Genomic DNA, 27923 nt, shown 5'->3' on the forward strand with positions numbered 1-27923 from the left:
GGAGGACAAAATGATTGAATTGACATACAGCAGTATCCCTATACATAGGTAGCTCTTTCAATGAAAGTGGACAGACCCACCCTGCTTTTTATTCGTGAACTGCATTTCCTCTTCTGATCTTCAATCGGTACATTTCCATCTTAAGTTTTTTCATGAAAAAGCTTTTCTCAATTTTTCTTTTAGGATTGTTTTGATCAACGATTTTTTTAAGCAATAACATTTCATTCCACAGGGATTGTTGGTTTAGCATCTATTGAAGCCCCGTTCTTGTATCTTTAATTGTATGTATGATTAACCTACAATACTTATAAAACAAAATCTTTTTATTATACTTTACATATGATTTGGAATCTTATGTAATTAGACTTAAAGCAATGGGAATCTCCTTTTATGTTAAGAAAATATAGCCAAGAACACATACAATACTGAGTGGCACAGGAAGGTTTATACCATGTGAAGTTAACACATATATAGGTGATTAAACTAAAATAAAAGATTGTTGCTGGGTATAATTCAATGGACATAAGTATTTTTATATAATTTTCTTGTCCTTATCAGTTTAGCCTACTGGTTTAGAGGCATTTATGTAAAGTATTGGATGGGATTGTTTCAATATTTGAAAAGTCAAAAATAGCTTATTACAACAACTCTAAGGATATAATTATTTGAGATCAGGACACAGTTTCCTCTATCAGTTTACCTGATGTTCCTCCTTTGGGATGTCCTTGGGGAGAAAAAAAAAGTTGCAACATTTGGTATTATCCCAAATGTGATGAAAAGTGGAGATTTGGCTTACCTGTGGTATGTTTTGCAGAGGAAGTTGGTACACTGTTGAAGAAACACCAAGCCAAACAGCAGTCAACATCATCCTAATTCATTGTGGCACTGATTTCTGGGACAGCTGTCAACCCACACTTCAACAAGGGATTCATTTAAAAGCAGCACAGATATTGATTTTTTTCTTTGATTATTTTCCAGTGGTTCACAGCTCACAGTACTTGAAAAAAAAGATATTTAAAGCTGGTTCTGCATGCACAAACCCTTCAGTTAGCTGCAGAGACTGCTTAGTTTATGGCCTGTCACCTGGGCAACCATCCACTGTGCCTTTAGCTTGGAGACTTGAAAGCAGTACAATTTCATTCAAGAAGGAAAACAAGTGTGTACACTCTTCGAAGTTGCTGTTTAGATGCTTAAAAGAGTTCTACCCGTATGGACTTTCACAGTTGGCACAATTGCCATTATCACCTTATCCACTGAGATTTTTTCCAGGAAAGCTGTACCTTTATAATTGCTGTAATGTGCCAAAAGGACCCCTTTCCAAATCTGAATATGGGTTACAGAGTGAGAATCCCATAGATTACCCCCAAACTCGTTGTATTCTTAGAGTCATGCCTGAGAAAGCACTAGTGAATGGAAATTCTTATGTGAGAACATATTTCTTGTCTAGACTTGTGCTATTCCCGAGCAAAAGCTTCAGTAAATGGACTGGATTTTTGTTTGAGTCATAAATGGTAATAAATCCAGCTGAAAGAGACTTTAAATTGTGGTCTACAAAAACGTACTCATGAGGAAGTAGACTCAGGGCACCCCAAAACATGAGGTCACCTGGCATCCCTGTGCCGCCAAATTCTTTTCCACCACTTGCTGAAGGATGCAGGGGTTTCTCTTCTAAAGATGTACTTAACACTATATATATACTCAACTGAAAAGGGTTTAAATATTTTATCATAACAACAACTAACATTTATTAAATGCTTCCTGGGTTCGTCCTTTACATGAATGATGTCATTGAACCCTCACAACAACTGTATGGAATAGATACTATAATCAGCATCTTTCCCATGTTACAGATGAAGACAATGAGGCTTAGACATTTTAAGCTAGCAAATGATAGAGCCTGGGATTAAATCTAAACAGCCTGACCACCATGTTGAAATATTCACCACTTTTACTAAGCCAACATGCAACACACACACACTTACACACTCAGGTACTCACACACTCGCTCACACACACTTCTCCAGTGAGTGAACACGACAGGGTAAAAACCACTCAAAGATTGCTCGGTTTCTGTATGCTCTTTCATCAACCAATTCAGCCTGACGCAGATTGACACGAATCCGAGTACAAAGCAGTTTGTTACTGTTTTACTTCCTACATCCTACCTTGGTTCTACTCCCAGGAGGAATAGTACTCTCTCTCAGCTTTTATGTCAAGAGAAAGTTGCAAGTACTGTAGTTTCCGATGTTTAGCACTTCTGCAGGGTTACCCTTGGGTTCAGGATGGTCTGCAATCCATGAATCTTTCACTTGGTTCCCCAAAGAGTAATCCTCCTCCTGTGTCTTGTTTTGAGAAGTAGTCATTCATTCAAATCATGTTTTTTCAAGAAACTCAGTTTTTCAGAAAAATGATGAGACAAGCATGCAAAACTAGGGCAGTATTAGGTGATAAGGCCACCAGAGAGCTGTGTAAAATGCTCTAAGGAAGCACGGGAGGGGAGTGTCTAAATTTTGGAGACATACCATGTTCATAATTAGGAGGCTTGATGTTGTAAAAACATAAAGTCTTCTAGTGTCACAATCAAAATCATAAAAGCTATTTGGGGAGCATTAACAAGCTGATTTTAAAATTTACATGAAAATTTAAAGGGCCCTAAATAATGAAGATACTCATAAAGGGGAATAAGGTGCTATTTGAATGGAATAGCAGAGAGATCCCATAAACACACCCATACATACATGGTATACACACTTGGTATGCAACCGGGGTAGCATTGCAAATAGTGGGAAAAACATGGTCTTTTCAATAATGTGGAACCAATGAGGTATCCATATGGGAAAAATAGATCTTCTCCTTATACTATATGCAGAAATAAATTCCATTACTTCAAGACCTATATGTGAAAGGTAATACTAAAATGCTTTTAAAGGGACTTCCCTAGCGGTCCAGTGGTTAAGGCTCCACACTTCCACTGCAGGGAGTGTGGGCTCGATCCCTGGTCGGAGAGCTAACATCCTACATGTCCCGCGGCACGGCCAAAATAAAATAAAATAAAAATACTTCCAGAATAGATTATAGCAGAATATCTTCATGAGCTCAAACTAGGGAAAGATTTCTTTTTTGGGGTGGGGGGAGAAGATTTCTTAAACAAGACACAAAGTACAGTAACCATAAAGTAAAGTATTGAAATTTTGACTACATTAAAATTAAGAACTTCTGTTCATAAAAAGACACCATTAAATGAGTGTGACAGGCACAGATGTGCCACTCAGAGCCCCCTTCGAGAAATGACTGGCTGCCCAGCTGCAAGGAGTGTGGTTTGATAACCGCCTCCAGCTATTAGCTTCGTCAAGTTTGCCTAGCTGTTGAGCCAAGGTCCTGCTATTCTTGAAATGGTCCCCAGGCAAAAACTGACCAGTGATAGTCAAGGTCACTCTCCTCTCGGGGAGGTCCCTGGCCAGCGACTAACTGAACGCGGCAGTGGTACAAGGGGCTTGTCGTTTCTGCCCAATGGAGGCCTCATATAATGGAATATTTTTGTCCCGGTGCTCCCCGTGGGCTGGCAGAGACTCTTTCAGGTTGGAATTTTTGTCTGATGGCAATCCCTGCCCAACCTTACCCCCACCCCAACCCCCGTCCTTCACAGGTGTTACTCCTCAGTGAAATTTTTTTCAATTTCAATTCCAACTCAGTGTCTGCTTTTCAGAGAACCAATTTGCCAAGGTTAACAGGCAAGTCACAGAGTGGGAGAAGATATTTGCTGCCTATATAGATAATATTGGGGTCATGCATAGAATATATAAATAACTTCTAGATGTCAATAAATGACAGACAGCCCTATAAAAAATAATTTTAAAACTCAATTTTCCACTTTCACACACACACAAAGGATATCCAAATGGCCAATAAGCAAACAAAAAAGTGCTTAACCTCAACAGCAATAGGGAACTGCCAATTAAGATCACAGTGGAATACTCTGTACACCCACTGGAATTGCAAAAATGTTGTAAGTCTGAAAATTCCAAGTGTTGGTGTGGATAAAGAGCAGTGAGGATTCTCATAAACTGCTGGTGGGAATATAATTTGCTAAACCACTTTGAAACACCAGCATTATCCAGTAATGTTGATAACACTCTTATCCCATAACCTAGCAAATCCACTCCTAGTATATCTCACAAGTATATACCAGGGCACAGGTACAGGAATATTTACAGCAGTATTACTCACCAAAATCTGAAAACAATCTAAATGCCCATAAGTAGTTGAAGAGATAAATAAATTGTGTTATAGTCATATGAAGGAATACCACATAGCAATAGAATAAATGAATTACTACTATGCATAGCAGTGTAGATGAATCTCGAAAGCACGATGTTGAACAAAAGAAGTAAAATACACGCAGAAAAATAGAATGATTCTATTTAAGGCAGGCAACACTAAAATATATTGTTTATGGAGAGAATTTTATTACAGGTAATAAAGCCACAAAGATTAACAAGGAAATCACCCCAAAAAAGTCAGGATAGTACTTGTGTCTATAGTGAGGAGGGTCTATAATTGATAGGGGGCACATGAATGCTGGAAATATTCTATTTCTATTTCATCTGGTTGATATGTGGATGTTTGATTTATGAAATAGTGAGAAAACTAATGAAATTTTTCTTACAGAAGATACACAGGAGCTGAGACCTGGCGGATGAGAATGAACAGGTCATACAAGAGCCTGTGGAAGAGCATTCCACAGAGAGGGTGTTGCCTGTGCAAAAGACTAGGGAAAGGGAAGAACTTGAAGCTCTGTTCAAAAAACTAAATGGAGGTTGTGACTCAAGCACATTAATCAAAGCAGAAAGTGGTAGTGTACGAGGATTGCATAGCAGGGTAATGCCGGACCATGCAGGACACAGTGAGGAGTTTGAATTTTATTCCAAGGGCAATATAAAGCCATTGATGGTTTTTTTTAAATTAATTAATTAATTAATTTTTATTTTTGGCTGTGTTGGGTCTTCGTTGCTGTGCGCGGGCTTTCTCTAGTTGCAGCAAGCGGGGGGCTACTCTTTGTTGTGGTGTGCGGGCTTCTCACTGCGGTGGCTTCTCTTGTTGTGGAGCACGGGCTCTAGGTGTGCGGGCTTCAGTAGTTGTGGCTCACAGGCTCTAGAGCGCAGGCTCAGTAGTTGTGGCGCCCGGGCTTAGTTGCTCTGAGGCATGTGGGATCTTCCTGGACCAGGGCTCGAATCCGTGTCCCCTGCGTTGGCAGGCGGATTCTTAACCACTGCGCCACCAGGGAAGCCCCCATTGATGGGTTTTAAACAGGAAATTGACATGGTCTGCTTTCCTTTTTTTCAGAAGGTCAATCTGGTTGATGTATGGAAAACGAATTGGAGGAGGGATCCACTTCTAGAAATGGTAAAATAGCTCCTGTTGGGATAGGAAGGGATCAAGGAAGACTCTTAAATTTGGGGCTTAAGCAGATGTAAAAATGGGATCTCATTTATCAAGATGCAGATAGTGGGAGAGGAACATTTGGGGCAAAAAAATCAAGAATTATTTTTCAGACCTACTTAAATTTGAGATGTTTGTTAATCTTCCAAAAATTGATATAAGTAAGGCAGCTGGATGCAGAAGTCTGCAGTTCAGGGGCTGCTTTTTGGGTAGGAGATAAAAATTTCAGGGTCATCTACATATAGATGACATAAGATCACCTTTGAAGGTCAGTGGTTTGGACCCTTTACTCTTTTCTAATGTAATCATAAAGGCTGTACATTTTGGGAACTCCTTAGTGGTCTAGTGGTTAGGAGTTGGTGCTTTCACAAAAAAAAAAGAAAAAAAAAGGCTGTACATTTCCCTCTAGACACTGCTTTTGCTGTATCCCACACATTTTGATATGCTGTATTTTTATTGTCATTCACTTCAAAATATGTTTAAATTTCTATGATGATGATTTCTTCTTTGATACCTGGCTTTCTTATAAGTGTGTTGTATAATTTCCAAATAGCTGAGAGTCATCTACACATGGATGTAAGGTTAAATTACCTGAAAGTGTACCTGAAAGAAAAGGAGAGCCCACTCATTCATTCATTCAACATCATATCTTGAATGTCTTTTTTTGTGCAAAGCTTTATTCTAAGCACTGGAGAAATACCAGATAAACAAGATAGTAGGATAAATGAATAAATAATCAAGGTATCATACCATCAAATGGTTATAAATGCCATGAAGAAAATTAAAGTGATAGAGACTGATAGTTGTGGGTAAGAGAGTGTTTTATTAGATTGTATGCCCATGGAAGGTCTCCCTTACAGGTAAACATTTGATCTATTACCTGAATGAAAAGAAGCAGCCAGCCCATTGTAGAGTGGGTGGCAGAGCATTCTAGGCAGTGGGAATAGCTGGTACGAAGGTCCTAACGTATATATAAATAGAACATGTTAAAGTTACAGAAAGAAGGAAGATGGTGAAGGTATTAGAATTGGGATTGGAGAGGTATGTAGGGGCCAGATCTTGAAGGACCTCATAGGCATAGTAACGAGTTTGATTTATTCCAAGTGAAATATAAAACCATCAGAGCATTTTCCTCAAGGGAGTGACAAGGTCTGATTCGGTGTTTTAAAAAATCGTATCAATAGTTCTACAGAGAAAAGATTGTAGGGTGCAGCAGTGGAAGTCAGAGGTGAATGTAAAAGCAGCTGGTGCTTGGTTTACCATAAGTAAACCCAGGGAGTGGAAGCTTTGAAGGCAAAAAATATAAGAGTGATCTTGGTTGAAGGACATTCTTGTGAGTATATTTTTGTAAAAACTAAGGCAGGGTGAAATAAAAGGCCTTGGGAAATGACTGCTTGCCTGAGGTTTCTATTACTTCTTTGGCACAAAGAAACCAATTTGGAATAACATTTTTATAGGCTATGATTAAAGATGCTCAGGACCAAACTTCTAATACTTCTATTTCCTCACCACTGGCCACCTCTGATCATAGTTAAATATGGAAAAACTACAGGCTCATTTTTTTCTCTTTCCCACTATGGAGAATCTGGTAGTGTTTGGGAAGATGTACACGTATGGGGCCTATTTACTTTTTTAAAAAAAATAAATAAATTTATTTATTTTTGGCTGCGTTGGGTCTTCATTGCTGTGCAGGGTCTTTCTCTAGTTGTGGCGAGCGGGGGCTACTCTTCATTGTGGTGCGTGGGCTTCTCACTGCAGTGGCTTCTCTGTTGCGGAGCATGGGCTCTAGGTGTGCGGGCTTCAGGAGCTGTGGCACGTGGGCTCAGTAGTTGTGGCTCTAGAGCACAGACTCAGTAGTTGTAGCACACAGGCTTAGTTGCTCTGCAACATGTGGGATCTTCCCGGACCAGGGCTCGAACCCGTGTCCCCTGCATTGGCAGGCGGATTCTCAACCACTGCACTGCCAGGTAAGTTCTAGCCTATTTACTATTTATTGAATATTTAAGTATTAAGCAGGAAGAAGTTAAGACACCTGGCCTGTCATCAATTTCTCTCCTATTACTGGGAGTGGAGAGATCAACATACTCTCAGACAAAGAAAGAAAGTAGATGACCCAGTATTGTAAACATGACAATAACTGAACCTCTTGGAAGATACATGCTTATTTGCTAAGAGGAGCGTCCTTGTTCATGGAATGCTCTTTGCACGATATCCCTACTACTTTAGGATTGCTTATGGTGAATCTATGAATTTAAGGAACATGGCTTCCTGAAAAATGTTACAAAACCATTCAGCTATATGCCCGTAAAATGGAAATGTTTCATTACAGAGAGCTTATGTCTTACATGGGAAGAAAGGACCTGGGAGCTCCCCTCAGTTTCTCAGACCTCCCCCTGCTTTGCCTGTTCCTGTTGATTGATTATATTCCTGAAATTATTCATAATGCTTGATACTGGTTGAGCTCTTAGATTTGCATGAGTCTGATTTGACAATATGATCCTTCGTGTTACACACACACACACACACACACACACACACACACACACACATATTCAGCTACTGGATGCAGTTATCTTTGAAACATACCTTTTGAGTTCCCACCTGTAGATGACATCAAACACTGATATTTTGAGACAGAAGAGCAGAAAAGTTAAAACAACAAGCAAAGATTCTGGGGGCAGCAAGGAGCCCTAGAAGAGGAGTCAGGATTACTGAGCTCTCATCTTTAATGTTATCTAGCTGTGTGACTTGGGCTTTGTTTTCCTATTTATAAATTGAAAGTGTTGTGTAATATGATTTCAGAAACCACCTCTGGTTCTAAAAATTTGGGAATCTAAAACAGAAAGTAAGAAAAACAATTGGATTGTATGAGAAAAACCAAGAAATGAGGGACTTCCCTGGTGGCTCAGTGGTTAAGAATCCACCTGCCAATGCAGGGGACTCGGGTTTGAGCCCTGGTCCGGGAAGATCCCACATGCCGTGGAGCAACTAAGCCCCTGTGCCACAACTACTGAGTCTGCGAGCCACAACGACTGAGCCCGCGAGCCAGAACTACTGAAGCCCGCGCGCCTAGGACCTGTGCTCCACAGCAAGAGAAGCCACTGCAATGAGAAGCCCGTGCACCGCAACAAAGAGTAACCCCCACTCGCCGCAACTAGAGAAAGCCCATGCGCAGCAACGAAGACCCAACGCAGCCAAAAATAAATACATAAATAAATTAATTAATGAAAACAACCAAGAAATAAGAAATAACACTGGAATCAAGCGTCCCTCTGGTGGTCACCGTGTTCAAAAGCCTGCCCTCATTCAGCCATATCCTCAAGGCCTTTGTATTCCCAGGTTCTTCTTGCCTCTCAGATCCAATATGTACCCCTCCCATCCACTTTATTCTCCTGTCATTTTGTACTTCTATTATGACAGAGGCAGCCTTGTTTTAGAGTTATTTTTATCTCTCCATTAGATTCTAGTTTCTAGAGGACAAGGAATGTGTTTCAGTTATCTTTGTTTCTCCTGTTGTGTTTATGTGTTTTATCCATAGCAAGTTCTTGGTGACTATTTCTCGAACTGAATATATGCCCAGGAGAGCGAAAAAACTGAAGAATTTTATGCAGTGGCACTTTGCTTACTATAGGAAGAACTCAAGTTCTCAGTAGAGCTACGTTATTTGTTTGTTTGTTTGTTTGTTTTTATTACATTCTGGCTAGGTAGAGAGGAGGAGAAAGAATCTCAGTGAGCAATCGTAGCAAATGAGATGCTGTAAGGTGGGGGGGACTTGAAAAGGACAACAGTTAAAGTTTTGAATCCGATGTTAGCTATAAGAATACATTAATGAATAATTTTAAAAATCTGGGCAACCCCAATGTGTTGAGTAGGAAAGGATTAAAGGATTTTAAAGTTCTAAAAAGAGCTTTGCTGCTGAGGCAGCAGTGGTTTGGATGTGAGCTACCTCTTCTGCATGTTAAGCACGACCTCTTTGTCCCCTGCAGCACGGTTGTAGAAATAGGTGGAAGCCTCTTCAGGAAGCCCATGAAGGGGGCTGCTGCTTTTAAGGAACACACTTTTCCTAAGAACACTTTCTCCCAAATCTCTTCTTTTCCACTTCAAAGGTGGTGGAGGGAGTGGAGGGCTGGGGGGTTGGTGAAGGAAAGGAAGGAAGATAAATTGGGCATCTTGGTGGATGGAGAAGAGAGACAAAGGAGATCACTGAGGTCCAAGGGGCATAATAGTCTAGAGAAATTTGATAGAGAGAGACCAGGGTTTTCTGTGATGCTGAATGCAGGGGGTGGTGGTATGGGGGAAATCACTCTTTATAGGGGAAGAATATGAATGGCCAACAAACACATGTAAAATTGTTTAACCTCACCAGGGATCAAGGAAATGCAAATCAAACCACTTTTTGTTCAGCATGCTGGCAAAATTTTAAAAGATGCATGATATTAAATGTGTGGGGAAATGACTATTCTTTTACACTATTAGTGGGTATATAAATTAATAATGCTCTTTTTAGACATTGCAATCTGGTGCTATCTATTACATTTAAAAATGTACGTACTCTTTAACCCAGCGTTCCCATTTCTCAGTAGTCACCCTAGAGTAATACATGTTCACAAAGATGTAGGTATAATGAATTTTGACCCTAGGTTTGTTTTTTTTTTGGAGCTCTTTTATCATGGAAAATTTCAAACATGCAAGTAAACAGTGTAGTATAATGAGCCCCCATGCACTTGTCACCCATCTAAGGTTGTTAATAGCTTTACATGTCAAGTCATGGGAGAAAATTAAATAAAAAGTAGTACATCCATACTTTGAATTTTGGAATGCTTTGAAGCAGTATGAAAAAGGTGGAAAGAGCTTTATATAACTTTCTAAGTGGGTTCCAACATATAGCTAAGTAAAAAAACTGAGTTGGCAAATAATGCATGTAGTATGATACTGGTAGGTTGAAGAGATTCAGAAGGAGCCAGCCCTACCGCTTAGGAAGTGTGTGACTTGGGCAAGTTACCTGTTCTCTTTCTGCTTCAGTTTCCTCATCTGTAAAGTAAGGATGCATGATAATAACAGTATCTACCTCATAGGGTAATTGGGAGAATGTTTGGCATGCATTAAGTACTGGATATTCTTATTTGTGCAAAAAATTGATCAAAAGAAGGTAAAACTCTATATTTTATATATACAAATATTTATGTAAAAGCATAGGAAAAATTTGGAAATTATTCACACTTAACTGGTATTAGTGATTTTATCTTGGGGTTATGGGAATTGAGAAGACAGTCAAGGAGGCCATTTGTTTTATGTATATCATTTGAACCTTTTACTATGAGAAGACATCCCTATTACTTGTATAATGCTTAGACAAATTAAACAATTCCCAGGCTCTACCTTTGGAGATAAATAGTGATTTAAATATTTCCTACTTGGAAGTATATTGCAGTATATAGAGGGGCAAAAGCAAAGAGCAGAGATAAATGGAAGATATAAGATTCACTGCAGCAAAATTGCAGAAGCAGTTGAGATGGAAGTTGGTCCATCTAGTCTCGTTATAAACTAGACAGAAGTGGACGGTGAAAGGGATCTGAGGACTGGATCTGAAGAGCAGATAAGCACACATTTGGAGATATTATTAATGTAAATGTAGTAGTGGGACTTAATACTAATATTTTGCATTTATTCATCATCTGTGGCTGGAATAGTTCTTATCCCTCACAAGGAAAGATTGGAGATTAAATAAGAATATGCCTGTGTAAAATATGGTAATTGTCCATACATACCCAACACCCATAGAAGAATATGCTTATTCGGTAAACTTGTACATAATTCTTATGATTCTTTTTAATTAATTCTTTTGGTTTCCACATTCTGAGTTCAAAAATACATTAATCTTAAAATATTTTAAATAGAAACACATTAACTTGGGCAAACTAAATCAACCTGGCAACAGGTAGTGTCCTTTCTGGATCTACCAGATGAAAAGTTAAGTTACAAATTTAGGAATTAGAACTAGCTGTTCTTGACTTATTATTATCATCTAGAAGGACTTCAATTAATTTGTACTTGAAACTTCCTGAAGGCAGGCACCTTGTTTTTAAGTTTTCGTTTCCCATTTTCTAAAACAGCACCAGGCACCTAACAGCTGCTTTTAATAGGTGTTTATTGAATGAAGAAAGGAGTGAATGAATGGTGAGTGAAGGAAGGTTTCATCACTTCTCTTGAAATTCTCTGGAGATTCCTGCCTTGGTGAATCTTGAACTCTTTCTAGTTCAAGAAATAGTGGACTACTTATTTAGGATATATGATATTGCGTGTGTGTGTTCAGAAAGGTCACTTGATTATTTTCCCACTACTAATTTTACAAAGAGCTTTAAGAAGTTGGATAATCATCATGCATCCCTTTCTAAATCATATTATAGTTCTTCATGTCTTATCTCAGACTGTGGACACCTTGAGGGCAGGGATTATTATTCTTTGAATCACTCTGCACAATTGACCATGACATGCCATGACAGTGGATACTTGATAAATATTATTGAATTAATTAATGAATAAATGCTGATAATTTTCATAATTTTGAAAATTTTGATTTAGAGAATTTCTCTCTAAAGAGTCTCCTGTTCTCAAATTGTGTCTTCCTCTTCCAGCTGTACCTTCTATTGCAATTGGTCTCACAGCTGTATCGTAGAAAATTCCTGATTCTCTTTGCACAGAGGCCATCACGGCAGGTGAGGATGGTGTAGTCCCACTGCTGTTGCTTCTCTCACAATGTTTGCTCTCTCACTAAGACCTAGTTAAACTGTGATGCCCTTACATTCCTCTGGGGACCAAGCCTAGGGTGATTTTTCCAGGCTTCTAATCTCTTAAATTGCCTATGCGTCAAAATTCTCCCCGTGGCCATTATTGGTAACACATTGAAATAAGTGAAAGTTATGCCAGAGAGGGAGTACACTTGCATGGAAAAGCCCTTGCCTTTGGACTTGTAGCAAAATAGCTCTTAATATTGAAGAAACAAAATCTTTTCTGCTTTGCGAACCAGTGAAAATCTAATAAAAGCGTGTCTCCCCAGAGTATTTTACATCATTAGCATCCTGGCTTCACACTTCACTTTAACAAATAACTTATTTTAAAAGTTTCTCCAGGGAGAAGACAAGGAGCCAAAAATATCTTGGAAGAAAACTTTACCTAGCAACCTGATAAGGCTGTTTTATACAGTTTCTGAAATTTAACCTCATGCAGCAAAGTGTTTGTGGCTTTTTTAGTTTCTGATTTTGGTATGTACAGAAACTTCTTCATGGTTAAGCAAGCAGGAAAAAAGAGTAGTGCCTTACATGTGAGTAGCACTTTACGGCTTTCATTCTATAAAGCATTCATTATAATTGCTACTACCATAATTGATCACCTACTACAGGACGTTGTGCTAACCATTCTACACATGTACAGAGAACTTAATCTTTGCCACAGTCCTATGCGGTAACAAGTATTACAAATCCGATTTTACTAATGAAGAAACTGAGGTTTAGAGGAGTTATGTAATTTGCCCAAAGTCATATAGTTAGTAAGTGGCTGAACCTGGATTTGCTTGACCTTAAAACCTACAAACTTATTTCACTTGGAGAGAACCTTAAAAAGTTTTACGTGAACAGCTCTTTTCCTTTTATATGTACCACTGTCCCAATGTCTATGTCTGTCTCCATCTTTTTCCTCCCTTCTTTTCCTTCTCAAGAAAAGCCAACCTCACAACCTATCCTTCTTTCCCTCCTGCTACGTGTGCTCCAAATTCCTGGTACCACCTTGCTCCACAACTCCAGGGCTGTCCACAAGGTGCTTTCTTTGGGTGGCACCTCCTGAAGCAAGACTTCAGCATGCCATGTGAATGCTGCCCCCTGGGGTGGTGTGACTGCCAGCTCTGTGGATTTCCTCCCTCTCACCTTATCAAGAACTTCAGTCTTGCATCTCCCCTCCATCATCAATCTCTCTCACATGCTCCTAGATTATTCGAATCAGCATACAACATAGCCACTATCCTCTACCTTAAAGACAAACAAAACCCAAGAAACAACACCAACAATCACCCTTGACCCTATATTCCTCTTTCACCTGCTTTATCAACAGCAATCAATATTTTTTTTTTTTTTTTAATATTTTTTTTAAAAAAATATTTACTTATCTATTTATTTGGCTGCACTGGGTCTTTAGTTGCAGCATGTGAGCTCTTAGTTGCGGCATGTGGGATCTAGTTCCCTGACCAGGGATCGAACCTGGGACCCTTGCATTGGGAGTGCAGAGTCTTAACCACTGGACCACCAGGGAAGTCCTAGCAGCAGTCAATATTTACCATCCCGAAACATTCTTCTTTCTCGAGTTCTATGCCATCACTCTTTCCTTGTTTTCCTATTTCTCTACCCACTCCTTTCCTCTCTCACTATATACTTTCCTTTATCCATTCTCTAAGTACAAAATTTCTTCAAGCTTTTTATGAGGCTCCTCTTCTTCTTTCTATATTCTCTTCTTAAGTCTTCTCATCCGTTCTTGTGATTCAAAATACTCCCAAGTGCATATCTTTACCCCAGATCTTGCCTCTGAGTTCTATTCTTATACCCAATGTTCTCTATACAGCTCCCCTTGAATATCTTACAAGCATGTCAAACTTAACGCTTCCCAAACCAAACTCTAGCTTTCTTGCTCCTTCCCATCTTCATCTCAGAAGATGGCATCATCCTCACACAGTTGCTTAGGCCAGAATCTTGCAAAATATCTTTGATTCCTACCTTTCCCTTATCCCTGCATTTAATCCATCATCAAGTCCTGTCTATTGTATCTCCGAAATACATATCAAATCAGTTTACCTTGTCTGCTGACACCCCCTAGTCAAAGCCTCCACACCATCTCTCTTTGGATGCTTTAATAGCTGTTTCTATTTCTTCTTTTGTCCCCCCACCCACCAATCCATTCCTATAGCATACAGATTTTTGCAAAATGTAAATTGGATCACAATACTCTCTTGCTTAAAACATTTTAGTGAGGTCCATTGTGCTTCACATAAGGGCCATACAGAAGGCCCTATATGGTCTGGCCCATGCCTACCTCTCCAACTTCATTGCAACCAATATGCTCTAAGTGTCCTCTTTCAGTTCACTAGACAGATCAGACTTTCCTACCTTTAAGCCTCTGGATATGCTATTCTCTGCCCTTAAAAGCCTTCCCTGACCCCAACCTGGCTGCCTCCACCTTATCCTTCAGCTGGCCCCCAAGATTCTTCTTGTCAAAGTCACCAATGACTTCCATGTTGCTAACAGTGACACTGACACATGTAGCATCTCCTCTTTCTGTTTGTGCAGTAATTTCCAGTTTCGCTACTTGATCTTGAGTTCCTTGAAATCAGGGATTGTATCTGCCATATGTCTTCATTTCCCTGTTGTCTACCATAATGGTTGGCTTATAGTAGGTATTTAATAAATGCTTAGAAATGAATGAAGGTTCAAGTTCAGACCTCTTGGGAAAGATTGCTGCAGTACTAACCCCCAACTCCCACTAGTGTAGTGAACAGAAACTAGAAGGAATATTAAGAGACAGGGATTCAAGTCTTGGCACTGGCAATAATTGTCAAATTCTTCTGACCTAAGTTTACTCATCTGCACCGTCTATATCACCAAATTTTTGATATCTCTTGCTCTTAAGATTAAAATTTTTAATTGCTAAAGCTGTATTTCTGAGTCCTCTGCCCACGAATCCCTTCTTGTGAGTTGCACAAAATCAGTAAATGAGATTTAATTTTTAAAAGACTTAAAAATTTTTTTAATTTTTTTAATTTATTTATTTTTTGCTGCATTGGGTCTTCGTTGCCGTGCACGGGCTTTCTCTAGTTGTGGTGAGCGGGGGATACTGTTCGTTGAGGTGCATGGGCTTCTCATTGGGATGGCTTCTCTTCTTGCAGTGCATGGGCTCTAGGACTGCGGGTTTCAGTAGTTGTGGCACACGGGCTCAGTAGTTGTGGCTTGTGGGCTCTAGAGTGCAGGCTCAGTAGTTGTGGCGCACGGGCTTAGTTGCTCCACGGCAGGTGGGATCTTCCCGGACCAGGGATCAAACCCGTGTCGCCTGCATTGGCAGGTGGATTCTTAACCACTGCGCCACCAGGGAAGCCCTTTAAAAAACTTTAAAAAAGCTTATAATTATGAAAAATTTCAGACCTAACAGAAGTAGAGAATAGTATAAATACCCAGGTAACCATCAGTGGCTTAAACAATAATCCACTCATGGCTAATCTTGTTTTATTTCTAGCTCTATCCACTCCTCCCTCCCCTTATTTTGAAACAAATCCTGGACATGGTATGATTTCCTCTGTAAATATTTCAGAATGTATGAGATATAATTACTAACTGCTAGCTGGCACTCCTTCTGTTCCTCAGTGACTTAAAAAGTGTTGTGTTCATTGCACAGCATGTTGCTCTTCTCAGAAACCAGATAAATAGCATAATGATTTTATTTGATGACTTACCCAAACCGTAAATTCTCTTAAGAGTAGGGGTAAAGGAGGGTGGATATTATGGCATCTAGCTCAGTGCCTTGCAATCAATCAACAGAGGTGGAAAGAAAAACAGAAACACAAGCAATGTGTTTTAGGTTTTTTTTTTTTTTTTAATGGCTGTGTTGGGTCTTCGTTTCTGTGCGAGGGCTTTCTCTAGTTGTGGCAAGCGGGGACCACTCTTCATCGCGGTGCGCGGGCCTCTCACTATCACAGCCTCTCCCGTTGCGCAGCACAGGCTCCAGGTGCTCAGGCTCAGTAATTGTGACTCACGGGCCCAGTTACTCCGTGGCATGTGGGATCTTCCCAGACCAGGGTTCGAACCCGCGTCCCCTGCATTGGCAGGCAGATTCTCAACCACTGCACCACCAGGGAAGCCCTAGGTTTTTCAATACACTCGTAATCACATGACTCTAGGGCCTTGCCTTACTTCCTTGCTTCTGTTCCCTTCCTGAATTCATTGCTCTACAGGAAAATTTTAAATTGTATTAAATCAGCCAAAGAACAGGGACTTGAGGGCAGAGTAAATTCTTCCTTCTCAGGAACAAAAAGCATTAAAAAAGAAAAATCAAATGATTTCAGCCTGAGAAGATTTTTCCTAGCGGGACTCCGGGGGCGGGGCTGCGCGGAGGGCCCGCCCCCGCCCCGCCTCCGCCCCGCCTCCGCCTCCGCCTGCTCTCGGCTCTCCTTTCCCCACCCCCCCCGCCCCCCACCGTCCTCCTGCTCTTCTTCCCGGCAGCCCTAGCGCCCGCCTCGGCGCTCTTCAAGATGGCGGCCGACAGTGAGGTGAGGTGTTTGCTCCCTCCCTATCCCTACCGCTGTTTAAGTTTGCTCCTCCGCGTCAGCGCCCCGGAGCTCAATCTCTTTCTTTCCTTTCACTTCCCGCAGCCCGAGTCTGAGGTATTTGAGATCACGGACTTCACCACTGCCTCGGAATGGGAAAGGTGAGTGAGTCGTTATCATTGGTTACCAGCACTTTGGGCCCCGGCGTCTCCCCCCGCCACTCCCCCAGCATAGACTCCCCCAACCCAGACGCCACTTGTGCGGGGAAAGTAAGACCCGTGGGTCTCCGGGTCTCCGCCTCCTCCCTGCTGTGGTCGGCCGCAAGCCTCTTCTGCGTCTCGCGTCTGACCAGCCCCGACCCGCCCACATCAGCCGAACCCCGGAGGAGTTTTGTTTTCTCCGCTCTCCGACCACGCTCCTTAGCCCTTTGGTTCTCGCGTTGCTGCCCACCCGCAGAAACAGTTCCCCAGGCTACCCCTTCCGTTCCTGCGTTCCTTTCCGTGTACGTCATTTTGTCATAGTGAGCAATAAACTTCGCAGGTGCTTTTTTCTTTTTTTTTTTTCTTTCCGTGTACATCCTTTTCAGGAGGAGGCCTTTCTTCAGAGTCCTGGTGGTTGTCCGTCTGCCACACTCCCACCAGCTCCATCGTGTCTTTTAGAATAACCTTTTGAAATAGTCCGCGTCTGGCTTGGGAACGCTTTGATTCAAGTTGTTCCGTTTCAGTGGGTAATGTGCCCAGGCTTCCGGCGCCACCAAACTCCTAGTTGAAACAGCTAAGTGAAACTGTAGGATCGCTGGAATTAGTTGAAAGCCAAGTTTGGGGAGGAGTGATAGCTTGGATCCAGGTGTTATCAGTTCGATGTCGCAGAGGCCCTTCAGGTTTTCTGAGTGTTGAGGTCAGTAGTTAGCTTGTTGGAACATTTTATAATCTTTCTGGTTGGGAGAGGAAATCCATATGGATGTGAATGTCATGTCATTAAACGGCATAGAAAAGATCCCTGCTGGGATACTTGTTTGACCTGTGGTCCCTTCCCCCACCCCCCCAAAAAAGTCCTTAAGACACAAGCACAGTGGCAAGGCTTTATTGAGCAGGTACTGTGTGTTCAGAACTATACTAACAGAGAAGAACAAAGCCAAAACAAAACCCTTGATCCGTGTGTTAAAAAAACAAAACAGCAAATAGTTAAATTAGTTTAAGGATGCTGTTGTTGTGGATTATAATTGTTGGAGGTATTTTCATAGAAAAGATAGGAAGTGTGCTGGACCTGGAAAGTGGAGAGTAATTGGTTAAATACGAGAAGGCCCTGACGTGAACAGAGACAGGTGAAAACCTTTGGGATTTAATGAAATGTCTTTACTGGAGTGAAGGCTGTTTGTTGAAGGGAAGTAAACAAGATTATTAAGGAAGATAGGACCAGATTATAGACAGCTTCCAAAGCTAAGTAAAGGAATCTAAATTTGGTGCTTTAAGACCGGTGATTCTCAAGCTTCAGTGTGCGTCGGAATCATAGTTTATGATTCTGTATGCCCGAGATTCAAAAGTTTGCATTTCTAACAAGCTCCCAGGTGATGCTGCTGGTCAGGAGACCACACTTCAGAACATTAAAGAGCAGTAGTGAGGGACCCTTGATTTTAAAGTGGCAAAGTGATACGGGAGTTGTTTGAGGAGATGAGGTAAAATGAAGTTACTTCGATTAGGTTGGTGATTTGGAGACTGGAGAGAAAGGCTAGGAGGGAAGATTGTTAGACATTTCAAAGAAGTCGATGATACGCTTGATGAAATGTAAAAGTAGAAAAAAAAATCAAACATGGAACTGCAGTTTCTTGCCTGAGAGAATGAAGATACATACGAAAGTGGCAAAGTGAGAAGAATACAGTTTTAGACCTGTTGAATTTGAAATAATAACTTAATGTCTTAAAGGTAGTTAGAAAATGTAATTTGAATCTTGGATAGTGGGATGAGGAAACAAGAAACAAGAGGAAACAAGAGTATTTAATGGAAAAATCATCACTTTCCACTAGCAAAATGTTTAAAGTATCCTGAAGTGGAATATTAAATCCTTTAGCTCCTTATTTGGAAGTAATTGTTAACACAGTTATGAAAACTACCACAAAGTAGGAACTTTGATTTTTGACTTTTAAGCTCTTGTTTCTAGAGTAAAACTAGTGTTTTACAGTTTGTGGGAAAGTGTTAAGACTTTGGAGTCTTTTAAACCTTAAGTTTAATGTTTGAATGAAATTTCTTGTCAGTATGTTATGAGCCATATGGACAGTTTACTGAGAGAAGCCAATGACTCTTTTTATCCCTTGTCCACTGAAAAAATATTGAGTACGTATGTGTCAAGCACAGTGCAGGGCATTAGGGATGCGCGGTGGTCAGTGAAAGCATATGGTTCCTGCTCTTGCTGAACGTACAGACTAATGGTATAGACAGACACGAATCAAATAGTACAAGCGTCTGTAATTACAATTGAAATACTGAGAAGAGAAAGAAACCTGGTCTTTTAAGAGCATATAACAAAAAAACCTAATACAGAATGAGAAGAGGAAGTGACTCTTCAGGTGAGGTCTGGAGAGCTTTCAGGGATAAAGTTATTACATTTTTCTAATCAAGTATCAATACTTACAGGATAGAGTCCAATTTTGGTTTTTTTTAGTACTGATAGGATTCATACAATGAATATTTTAAGATGTTCCTTCTTTTACCGTGAAAGCTGTATTATTTTAAATTATTTTTATTATAATACATCATTATAAAATAAAAAAAGAAAAATCACCTGTAACCCTACCAGCAGGAGATAGCTACTGTTAATATTTTGAGAAAATTCCTTGTAATCTGTGTGTTGCAAACTTTCTGTGTTAAACTGTATTAATATTTATTTCTAAAATCTTTTTTTTAATTAATTAATTTTTATTTATTTATTTTTGGCTGCTTTGGGTCTTCGTTGCTACTCATGGGCTTTCTCTAGTTGTGGCAAGCAGGGGCTACTCTTCGTCGTGGTGTGCGGGCTTCTCTGTGCGGTGGCTTCTCTTGTTGTGGGCAACGGGTTCCAGGTGTGCGGGCTTCAGTAGTTGTGGCACGTGGGCTCAGTAGTTGTGGCTCATGGGCTCTAGAGTGCAGGCTCAGTAGTTGTGGTGCACGGGCTTAGTTGCTCCGCAGCATGTGGAATCTTCCCGGACCAGGGCTCTAACCCATGTCTCCTGCATTGGCAGGCAGATTCTTAACCATTGCGCCACCGGGGAAGTCCCAATATTTATTTCTATCGCTTACATTTTTTCATCTAGCATATGGACATTTTCTTATTTCCTCAAATGGGCGTCAAAACATGATTTTTAATGGGTGCATATTAGTCCTTTGAATGGATGTACCATTAATTTACAGCTGTTTGCTGCAGTTGGACTTTAAGGCAGTTTCCAGTTTTTTACCTTTATAAATGTAATGTGTATTTCACATACAGATTTTTGCTCACATGTGCCTACATTTAAATTTTTTATTTCTTTTTTTGCAAACGTGTTTACTTATTTGTAGAGCACTCTTCATAAAAACTGATAATTGCCATTTGAACCCCCTCAAAATATTGTATTAATTAATATCTTTTTTTAATTTTAAAGAGAAAGTAATTAGAAGGTTCAGTTGAATCATAAAAACTCCCATTACTACCTTTACACCAAGAATGTAAATAAATAATTTATAATGTCACCGACAGGAAAAACCTGATACTTTTGAATATATTTTGACTAGAATTAACTCTAGTACTCTAGCAATACTATGTAAGTGTTTTAGGAGAGCACTGTTGCTGTTAGATTGCGTCATACATATACAGTGTAAGAAGGCAGCTTCTTAGAGTAATAACAAGTCTTCTGAAAGTGTCCTTTAATATGTATTGAACACTGCTACTAAGATGTGACTGTTCATTTGCTGAAATTGAGCATGTTGCTAGTCAGAGTTTATTCAATTTAATAGGTCTGCTTGATCATTAGATTTAAAGATCAGACAGTGAATAGTTTAAAAATCTGTTGATTATTCCTTAAAGCTGACAAATCTACTTTCAGTTTCTTGCCAGCTGTCCCTTAAAGCTTGTTTTTGTTTTTTTTTTTTCCATGTAATGTCTGAAACATTTATATTAACATATTTCCATGCAAATAACCCAATGAAAGTTTAGTATTAGTCGTTTTGTTTGTTTGTTTTTTTATACTGCAGGTTCTTATTAGTTGTCCATTTTATACACATCAGTGTATACATGTCAATCCCAATCGCCCAATTCAGCACACCACCATCCCCACCCCACCGCAGTTTTCCCCCCTTGGTGTCCATATGTCCATTCTCTACATCTGTGTCTCAACTTCTGCCCTGCAAACCGGCTCATCTGTACCATTTTTCTAGGTTCCACATACATGCGTTAATATACGATATTTGTTTTTCTCTTTCTGACTTACTTCACTCTGTATGACGGTCTCTAGATCCATCCACGTCTCAACAAATGACTCAATTTCGTTCCTTTTTATGACTGAGTAACATTCCATTGTATATATGTACCACAACTTCTTTATACATTCGTCTGTTGATGGACATTTAAGTTGCTTCCATGACCTGGCTATTGTAATTAGTGCTGCAGTGAACATTCGGGTGCATGTGTCTTTTTGAATTACGGTTTTCTCTGGGTATATGCCCAGTAGTGAGATTGCTGGGTCATATGGTAATTCTATTTTTAGTTTTTTAAGGAACCTCCATATTGTTCTCCATAGTGGCTGTATCAATTTACATTCCCACCAACAGTGCAAGAGGTTTCCCTTTTCTCCACACCCTCTCCAGCATTTGTTGTTTGTAGATTTTCTGATGATGCCCATTCTAACTGATGTGAGGTGATACCTCATTGTAGTTTTGATTTGCATTTCTCTAATAATTAGTGATGTTGAGCAGCTTTTCATGTGCTTCGTGGCCGTCTGTATGTCTTCTTTGGAGAAATGTCTATTTAGGTCTTCTGCCCATTTTTGGATTGGGTTGTTTGTTTCTTTAATATTGAGCTGCATGAGCTGTTTATATATTTTGGAGATGAATCCTTTGTCCGTTGATTCGTTTGCAAATATTTTCTCCCATTCTGAGGGTTGTCTTTTCGTCTTGTTTATGGTTTCCTTTGCTGTGCAAAAGCTTTGAAGTTTCATTAGGTCCCATTTGTTTATTTTTGTTTTTATTTCCATTACTCTAGGAGGTGGATCAAAAAAGATCTTGCTGTGATTTATGTCAAAGGGTGTTCTTCCTATGTTTTCCTCTAAGAGTTTTATAGTGTCCAGTCTTACATTTAGGTCTCTAATCCATTTTGAGTTTATTTTTGTGTATGGTGTTAGGGAGTATTCTAATTTCATTCTTTTACATGTAGCTGTCCAGTTTTCCCAGCACCACTTATTGAAGAGACTGTCTTTTCTCCATTGTATATCTTTGCCTCCTTTGTCATAGATTAGTTGACCATAGGTGCGTGGGTTTATCTCTGTGCTTTCTATCTTGTTCCATTGATCTATGTTTCTGTTTTTGTGCCAGTACCATATTGTCTTGATTACTGTAGCTTTGTAGTATAGTCTGAAGTCAGGGAGTCTGATTACTCCAGCTCCATTTTTTTGCCTCAAGACTGCTTTGGCTATTTGGGGTCTTTTGTGTCTCCATACAAATTTTAAGATGATTTGTTCTAGCTCCGTAAAAAATGCCATTGGTAATTTGATAGGGATTGCATTGAATCTGTAGATTGCTTTGGGTAGTAGAGTCATTTTCACAATGTTGATTCTTCCAATCCAAGAACATGGTATATCTCTCCATCTGTTTGTATCATCTTTAATTTCTTTCATCAGTGTCTTATAGTTTTCTGCATACAGGTCTTTTGTCTCCCTAGGTAGGTTTATTCCTAGGTATTTTATTCTTTTTGTTGCAATGGTAAATGGGAGTGTTTCCATAATTTCTCTTTCAGATTTTTCATCATTAGTGTATAGGAATGCAAGAGATTTCTGTGCATTCATTTTGTATCCTGCAACTTTACCATATTCATTAATTAGCTCTAGCAGTTTTCTGGTGGCAGTTTTAGGATTCTCTATGTATAGTATCATGTCATCCGCAAACAGTGACAGTTTTACTTCTTCTTTTCCAATTTGTATTCCTTTTATCTCTTTTTCTTCTCTGATTGCCATGGCTAGGACTTCCAGAACTATGTTGAATAATAGTGGTGAGAGTGGACATCCGTGGCTTGTTCCTGATCTTAGAGGAAATGCTTTCAGGTTTTCACCATTGAGAATGATGTTTGCTGTTGCATATATGTTTGCATATATGGCCTTTATTATGTTGAGGTAGGTTCCCTCTATGCCGACTTTCTGGAGAGTTTTTATCATAAATGGGTGTTGAATTTTATCAAAAGCTTTTTCTGCATCTATTGAGATGATCATATGATTTTTATTCTTTAATTTGTTAATATGGTGTATCACATTGATTGATTTGCGTGTATTGAAGAATCCTTGCATCCCTGGGATAAATCCCACTTGATTGTGGTGTATGATCCTTTTAATGTGTTGTTGGATTCTGTTTGCTAGTATTTTGTTGAGGATTTTTGCATCTATATTCATCAGTGATATTGGTCTGTAATTTTCTTTTTTTGTAGTGTCTTTGTCTGGTTTTGGTATCAGGGTGATGGTGGCCTCATAGAATGAGTTTGGGAGTGTTCCTTCCTCTGCAATTTTTTGGAAGAGTTTGAGAAGGATAGGTGTTAGCTCTTCTGTAACTGTTTGGTAGAATTCACCTGTGAAGCCATCTGGTCCTGGACTTTTGTTTGTTGGAAGATTTTTAATCACAGTTTCAATTTCATTACTTGTGATTGGTCTGTTCATATTTTCTGCTTCTTCCTGGTTCAGTCTTGGAAGGTTATACCTTTCTAAGAATTTGTCCATTTCTTCCAGGTTGTCCATTTTATTGGCATAAAGTTGCTTGTAGTAGTCTCTTAGGATGCTTTGTATTTCTGCGGTGTCTGTTGTAACTTCTCCTTTTTCATTTCTGATTGTATTGATTTGAGTCCTCTCCCTCTTTTTCTTGATGAGTCTGGCTAATGGCTTATCAATTTTGTTTATCTTCTCAAAGAACCAGCTTTTAGTTTTATTGATCCTTGCTATTGTTTTCTTTGTTTCTATTTCATTTATTTCTGCTCTGATCTTTATGATTTCTTTCCTTCTGCTAACTTTGGGTTTTGTTTGTTCTTCTTTCTCTAGTTTCTTTAGGTGTAAGGTTAGATTGTTTACTTGAGATTTTTCTTGTTTCTTTAGGTAGGCTTGTATAGCTATAAATTTCCCTCTTAGAACTGCTTTTGCTGCATCCCATAGGTTTTGGGTCGTCGTGTTTTCATTGTCATTTGTCTCTAGGTACTTTTTGATTTCCTCTTTGATTTCTTCAGTGATCTCTTGGTTATTTAGTAACCTATTGTTTAGCCTCCATGTGTTTGTGTTTTTTACGATTTTTTCCTTGTAATTCATTTCTAATCTCATAGCGTTGTGGTCAGAAAAGATGCTTGATATGATTTCAATTTTCTTAAATTTACTGAGGCTTGATTTGTGACCCAAGATGTGATCTATCCTGGAGAATGTTCCGTGCGCACTTGAGAAGAAAGTGTAATCTGCTGTGTTTGGATGGAATGTCCTATAAATATCAGTTAAATCTATCTGGTCTATTGTGTTATTTAAAGCTTCTGTTTCCTTATTTATTTTCATTTTGGATGATCTGTCCATTGGTGTAAGTGAGGTGTTAAAGTCCCCCACTATTATTGTGTTACTGTCGATTTCCTCTTTTATAGCTGTTAGCAGTTGCCTTATGTATTGAGGTGCTCCTATGTTGGGTGCATATATATTTATAATTGTTATATCTTCTTGGATTGATCCCTTGATGATTATGTAGTGTCCTTCCTTGTCTCTTGTAACAAAGTCTATTTTATCTGATATGAGTATAGCTACTCCAGCTTTCTTTTGATTTCCATTTGCATGGAATATCTTTTTCCATCCCCTCACTTTCAGTCTGTATGTGTCCCTAGGTCTGAAGTGGGTCTCTTGTAGACAGCATATAGATGGGTCTTGTTTTTGTATCCATTCAGCAAGCCTGTGTCTCTTGGTTGGAGCATTTAATCCATTCACGTTTAAGGTAATTATTGATATGTATGTTCCTATGACCATTTTCTTAATTGTTTTGGGTTTGTTTTTGTAGGTCCTTTTCTTCTCTTGTGTTTCCCACTTAGAGAAGTTCTTTTAGCATTTGTTGTAGAGCTGGTTTGGTGGTGCTGAATTCTCTTAGCTTTTGCTTGTCTGTAAAGCTTTTGATTTCTCCATCAAATCGAAATGAGATCCTTGCCGGGTAGAGTAATCTTGGTTGTAGGTTCTTCCCTTTCATCACTTTAAGTATATCATGCCACTCCCTTCTGGCTTGTAGAGTTTCTGCTGAGAAATCAGCTGTTATCCTTATGGGAGTTCCCTTGTATGTTATTTGTCGTTTTTCCCTTGCTGCTTTCAATAATTTTTCTTTGTCTTTAATTTTTGCCAATTTGATTACTGTGTCTTGGCGTGTTTCTCCTTGGGTTTATCCTGTATGGGACTCTCTGCGCTTCCTGGACTTGGGTGGCTATTTCCTTTCTCATGTTAGGGAAGTTTTTGACTATAATCTCTTCAAATATTTTCTCTGGTCCTTTCTCTCTCTCTTCTCCTTCTGGGACCCCTATAATGCGAATGTTGTTGCATTTAATGTTGTCCCAGAGGTCTCTTAGGCTGTCTTCATTTCTTTTCATTCTTTTTTTCTTTATTCTGTTCCGCAGCAGTGAATTCCACCATTCTGTCTTCCAGGTCACTTATCCGTTCTTCTGCCTCAGTTATTCTACTATTGATTCCTTCTAGTGTAGTTTTCATTTCAGTTATTGTATTGGTCATCTCTCTTTGTTTGTTCTTTAATTCTTCTAGGTCTTTGTTAATCATTTCTTGCATCTTCTCAATCTTTGCCTCCATTCTTATTCCGAGGTCCTGGATCATCTTCACTATCATTATTCTGAATTCTTTTTCTGGAAGGTTGCCTATCTCCACTTCATTTAGTTGTTTTTCTGGGTTTTTTTCTTGTTCCTTCATCTGGTACATAGCCCTCTGCCTTTTCATCTTGTCTATCTTTCTGTGAATGTGGTTTCTGTTCCACAGGCTGCAGGATTGTAGTTTTTCTTGCTTCTGCTGTCTGCCCTCTGGTGGTTGAGGCTATCTAAGAGGCTTGATGGGAGGCTCTGGAGGTCGCTTGTTTTGTTTTAATGGGCAAAGTTCCCAAATAATGTTTTTTGGGGGAAGGGGAGGCAAATCAGGGAATTCATAAATATCTTTAAAGGAAAAGTTAATTTAAATAGATCAATTATTTGGAGGGTAGTGAAGAAATCATTGGCTTCGTAATTATCCTTACTAGTATCATTTTAGTCTGTCAGTTTTTCTGTCTCAAATTTATTATATTCATTTCAATATGGAGAGATTTACTCTTATATTTTATAGAAGGCAGAACAGGCTTTGTTGGGTTGGCAGTAGACTTAAGAAAAATCAATCTAAGAATTCTTTTTTTAAAAAATTTTGCATTGTTTTGATTCTTTTTTTTAACAGAAACTTTAAATCCACATATTATCAAGGGAATTTATTATTATTATTATTATTATTATTATTTTTTTTTTAAACATCTTTATTGAAGTATAATTGCTTTACAATGTTGTGTTAGTTTCTGCTTTATAACAAAGTGAATCAGTTATACATATGTTCCCATATCTCTTCCCTCTTGCATCTCCCTCCTTCCCTCCCACCCTCACTATCCCACCACTCTAGGTGGTCACAAAGCACCAAGCTGATCTCCCTGTGCTATGCAGCTGCTTCCCACTAGCTATCTGTTTTACATTTGGTAGTGTATATATGTCCATGACACTCTGTCACCCTGTCACATCTCACCCCTCCCCTTCCCCATATCCTCAAGTCCATTCTCTAGTAGGTCTGTGTCTTTATTCCCGTCTTGCCACTAGGTTCTTCATGACCTTTTTTTTTTTTTCCTTAGATTCCATATATATGTGTTAGCATACTATATTTGTTTTTCTCTTTCTGACTGATTTCACTCTGTATGACAGACTCTAACTCCATCCACCTCATTACAAATACCTCCATTTCATTTCTTTTTATGGCTGAGTAATATTCCATTGTATATATGTGCCACATCTTCTTTCTCCATTCATCTGATGATGGACACTTAGGTTGCTTCCATGTCCCGGCTATTGTAAATAGAGCTGCAATGAACATTGTGGTCCATGACTCTTTTTGAATTATGGTTTTCTCAGGGTATATGCCCAGTAGTGGGATTACTGGGTCGTATGGTAGTTCTATTTTTAGTTTTTTAAGGAACCTCCATACTGTTCTCCATAGTGACTGTATCAATTTACATTCCCACCAACAGTGCAAGAGGGTTCCCTTTTCTCCACACCCTCTCCAGCATTTATTGTTTCTAGATTTTTTGATGATGGCCATTCTGACCAGTGTGAGATGATACCTCATTGTACTTTTGATTTGCATTTCTCTAATGATTAATGATGTTGAGCATTCTTTCATGTGTCTGTTGGCAATCTGTATACCTTCTTTGGAGAAATGTCTATTTAGGTCTTCTGCCCATTTTTGGATTGGGTGGTTTGTTTTTTTGTTATTGAGCCTGCATGAGCTGCTTGTAAATCTTGGAGATTAATCCTTTGTCAGTTGCTTCATTTGCAAATATTTTCTCCCATTCTGAGGGCTGTCTTTTGGTCTTGTTTATGGTTTCCTTTGCTGTGCAAAAGCTTTTAAGGTTCATTAGGTCCCATTTGTTTATTTGTGTTTTTATTTTCATTTCTCTAGGAACTGGGTCAAAAAGGATCTTGCTGTGATTTATGTCATAGAGTGTTCTGCCTATGTTTTCCTCTAAGAGTTTGATAGTGTCTGGCCTTACACTTAGGTCTTTAATCCATTTTGAGTTTATTTTTGTGTATGGTGTTAGGGAGTGTTCTAATTTCATTCTTTTACATGTACCTGTCTAATTTTCCCAGCACCACTTATTGAAGAGGCTGTCTTTTCTCCATTGTATATTCTTGCCTCCTCTATCAAAGATAAGGTGACCATAGGTGCGTGGGTTTATCTGTGGGCTTTCTA

At 39.3% G+C, this 27923-nt stretch overlaps 1 protein-coding gene and 1 non-coding gene across 3 annotated transcripts in view; one reads left to right on the forward strand and one right to left on the reverse strand.

Annotated features, from left to right (window-relative positions):
• Positions 1–13667: 13667 nt before the first annotated feature.
• Positions 13668–13740, reverse strand: TRNAG-CCC. The gene has a single exon. It is a non-coding gene; the product is annotated as a tRNA-Gly (tRNA).
• A 2959-nt stretch (positions 13741–16699) lies between these two features.
• The window catches only part of RAB3GAP1 (RAB3 GTPase activating protein catalytic subunit 1), a 123812-nt gene continuing 112588 nt past the window's right edge, over positions 16700–27923 (forward strand). For both annotated transcript variants that reach the window (XM_036858080.1, XM_036858081.1), the window contains exons 1-2: positions 16700–16738; positions 16841–16896. In XM_036858080.1, coding sequence (XP_036713975.1) covers positions 16721–16738; positions 16841–16896 — 74 coding nt within the window. In that variant the 5' untranslated portion in view covers positions 16700–16720. The remainder of the gene's footprint in view (positions 16739–16840; positions 16897–27923) is intronic.

Source organism: Balaenoptera musculus, chromosome 7 (assembly GCF_009873245.2).
Source record: "Balaenoptera musculus isolate JJ_BM4_2016_0621 chromosome 7, mBalMus1.pri.v3, whole genome shotgun sequence".
Lineage (NCBI taxonomy): Eukaryota > Metazoa > Chordata > Mammalia > Artiodactyla > Balaenopteridae > Balaenoptera > Balaenoptera musculus.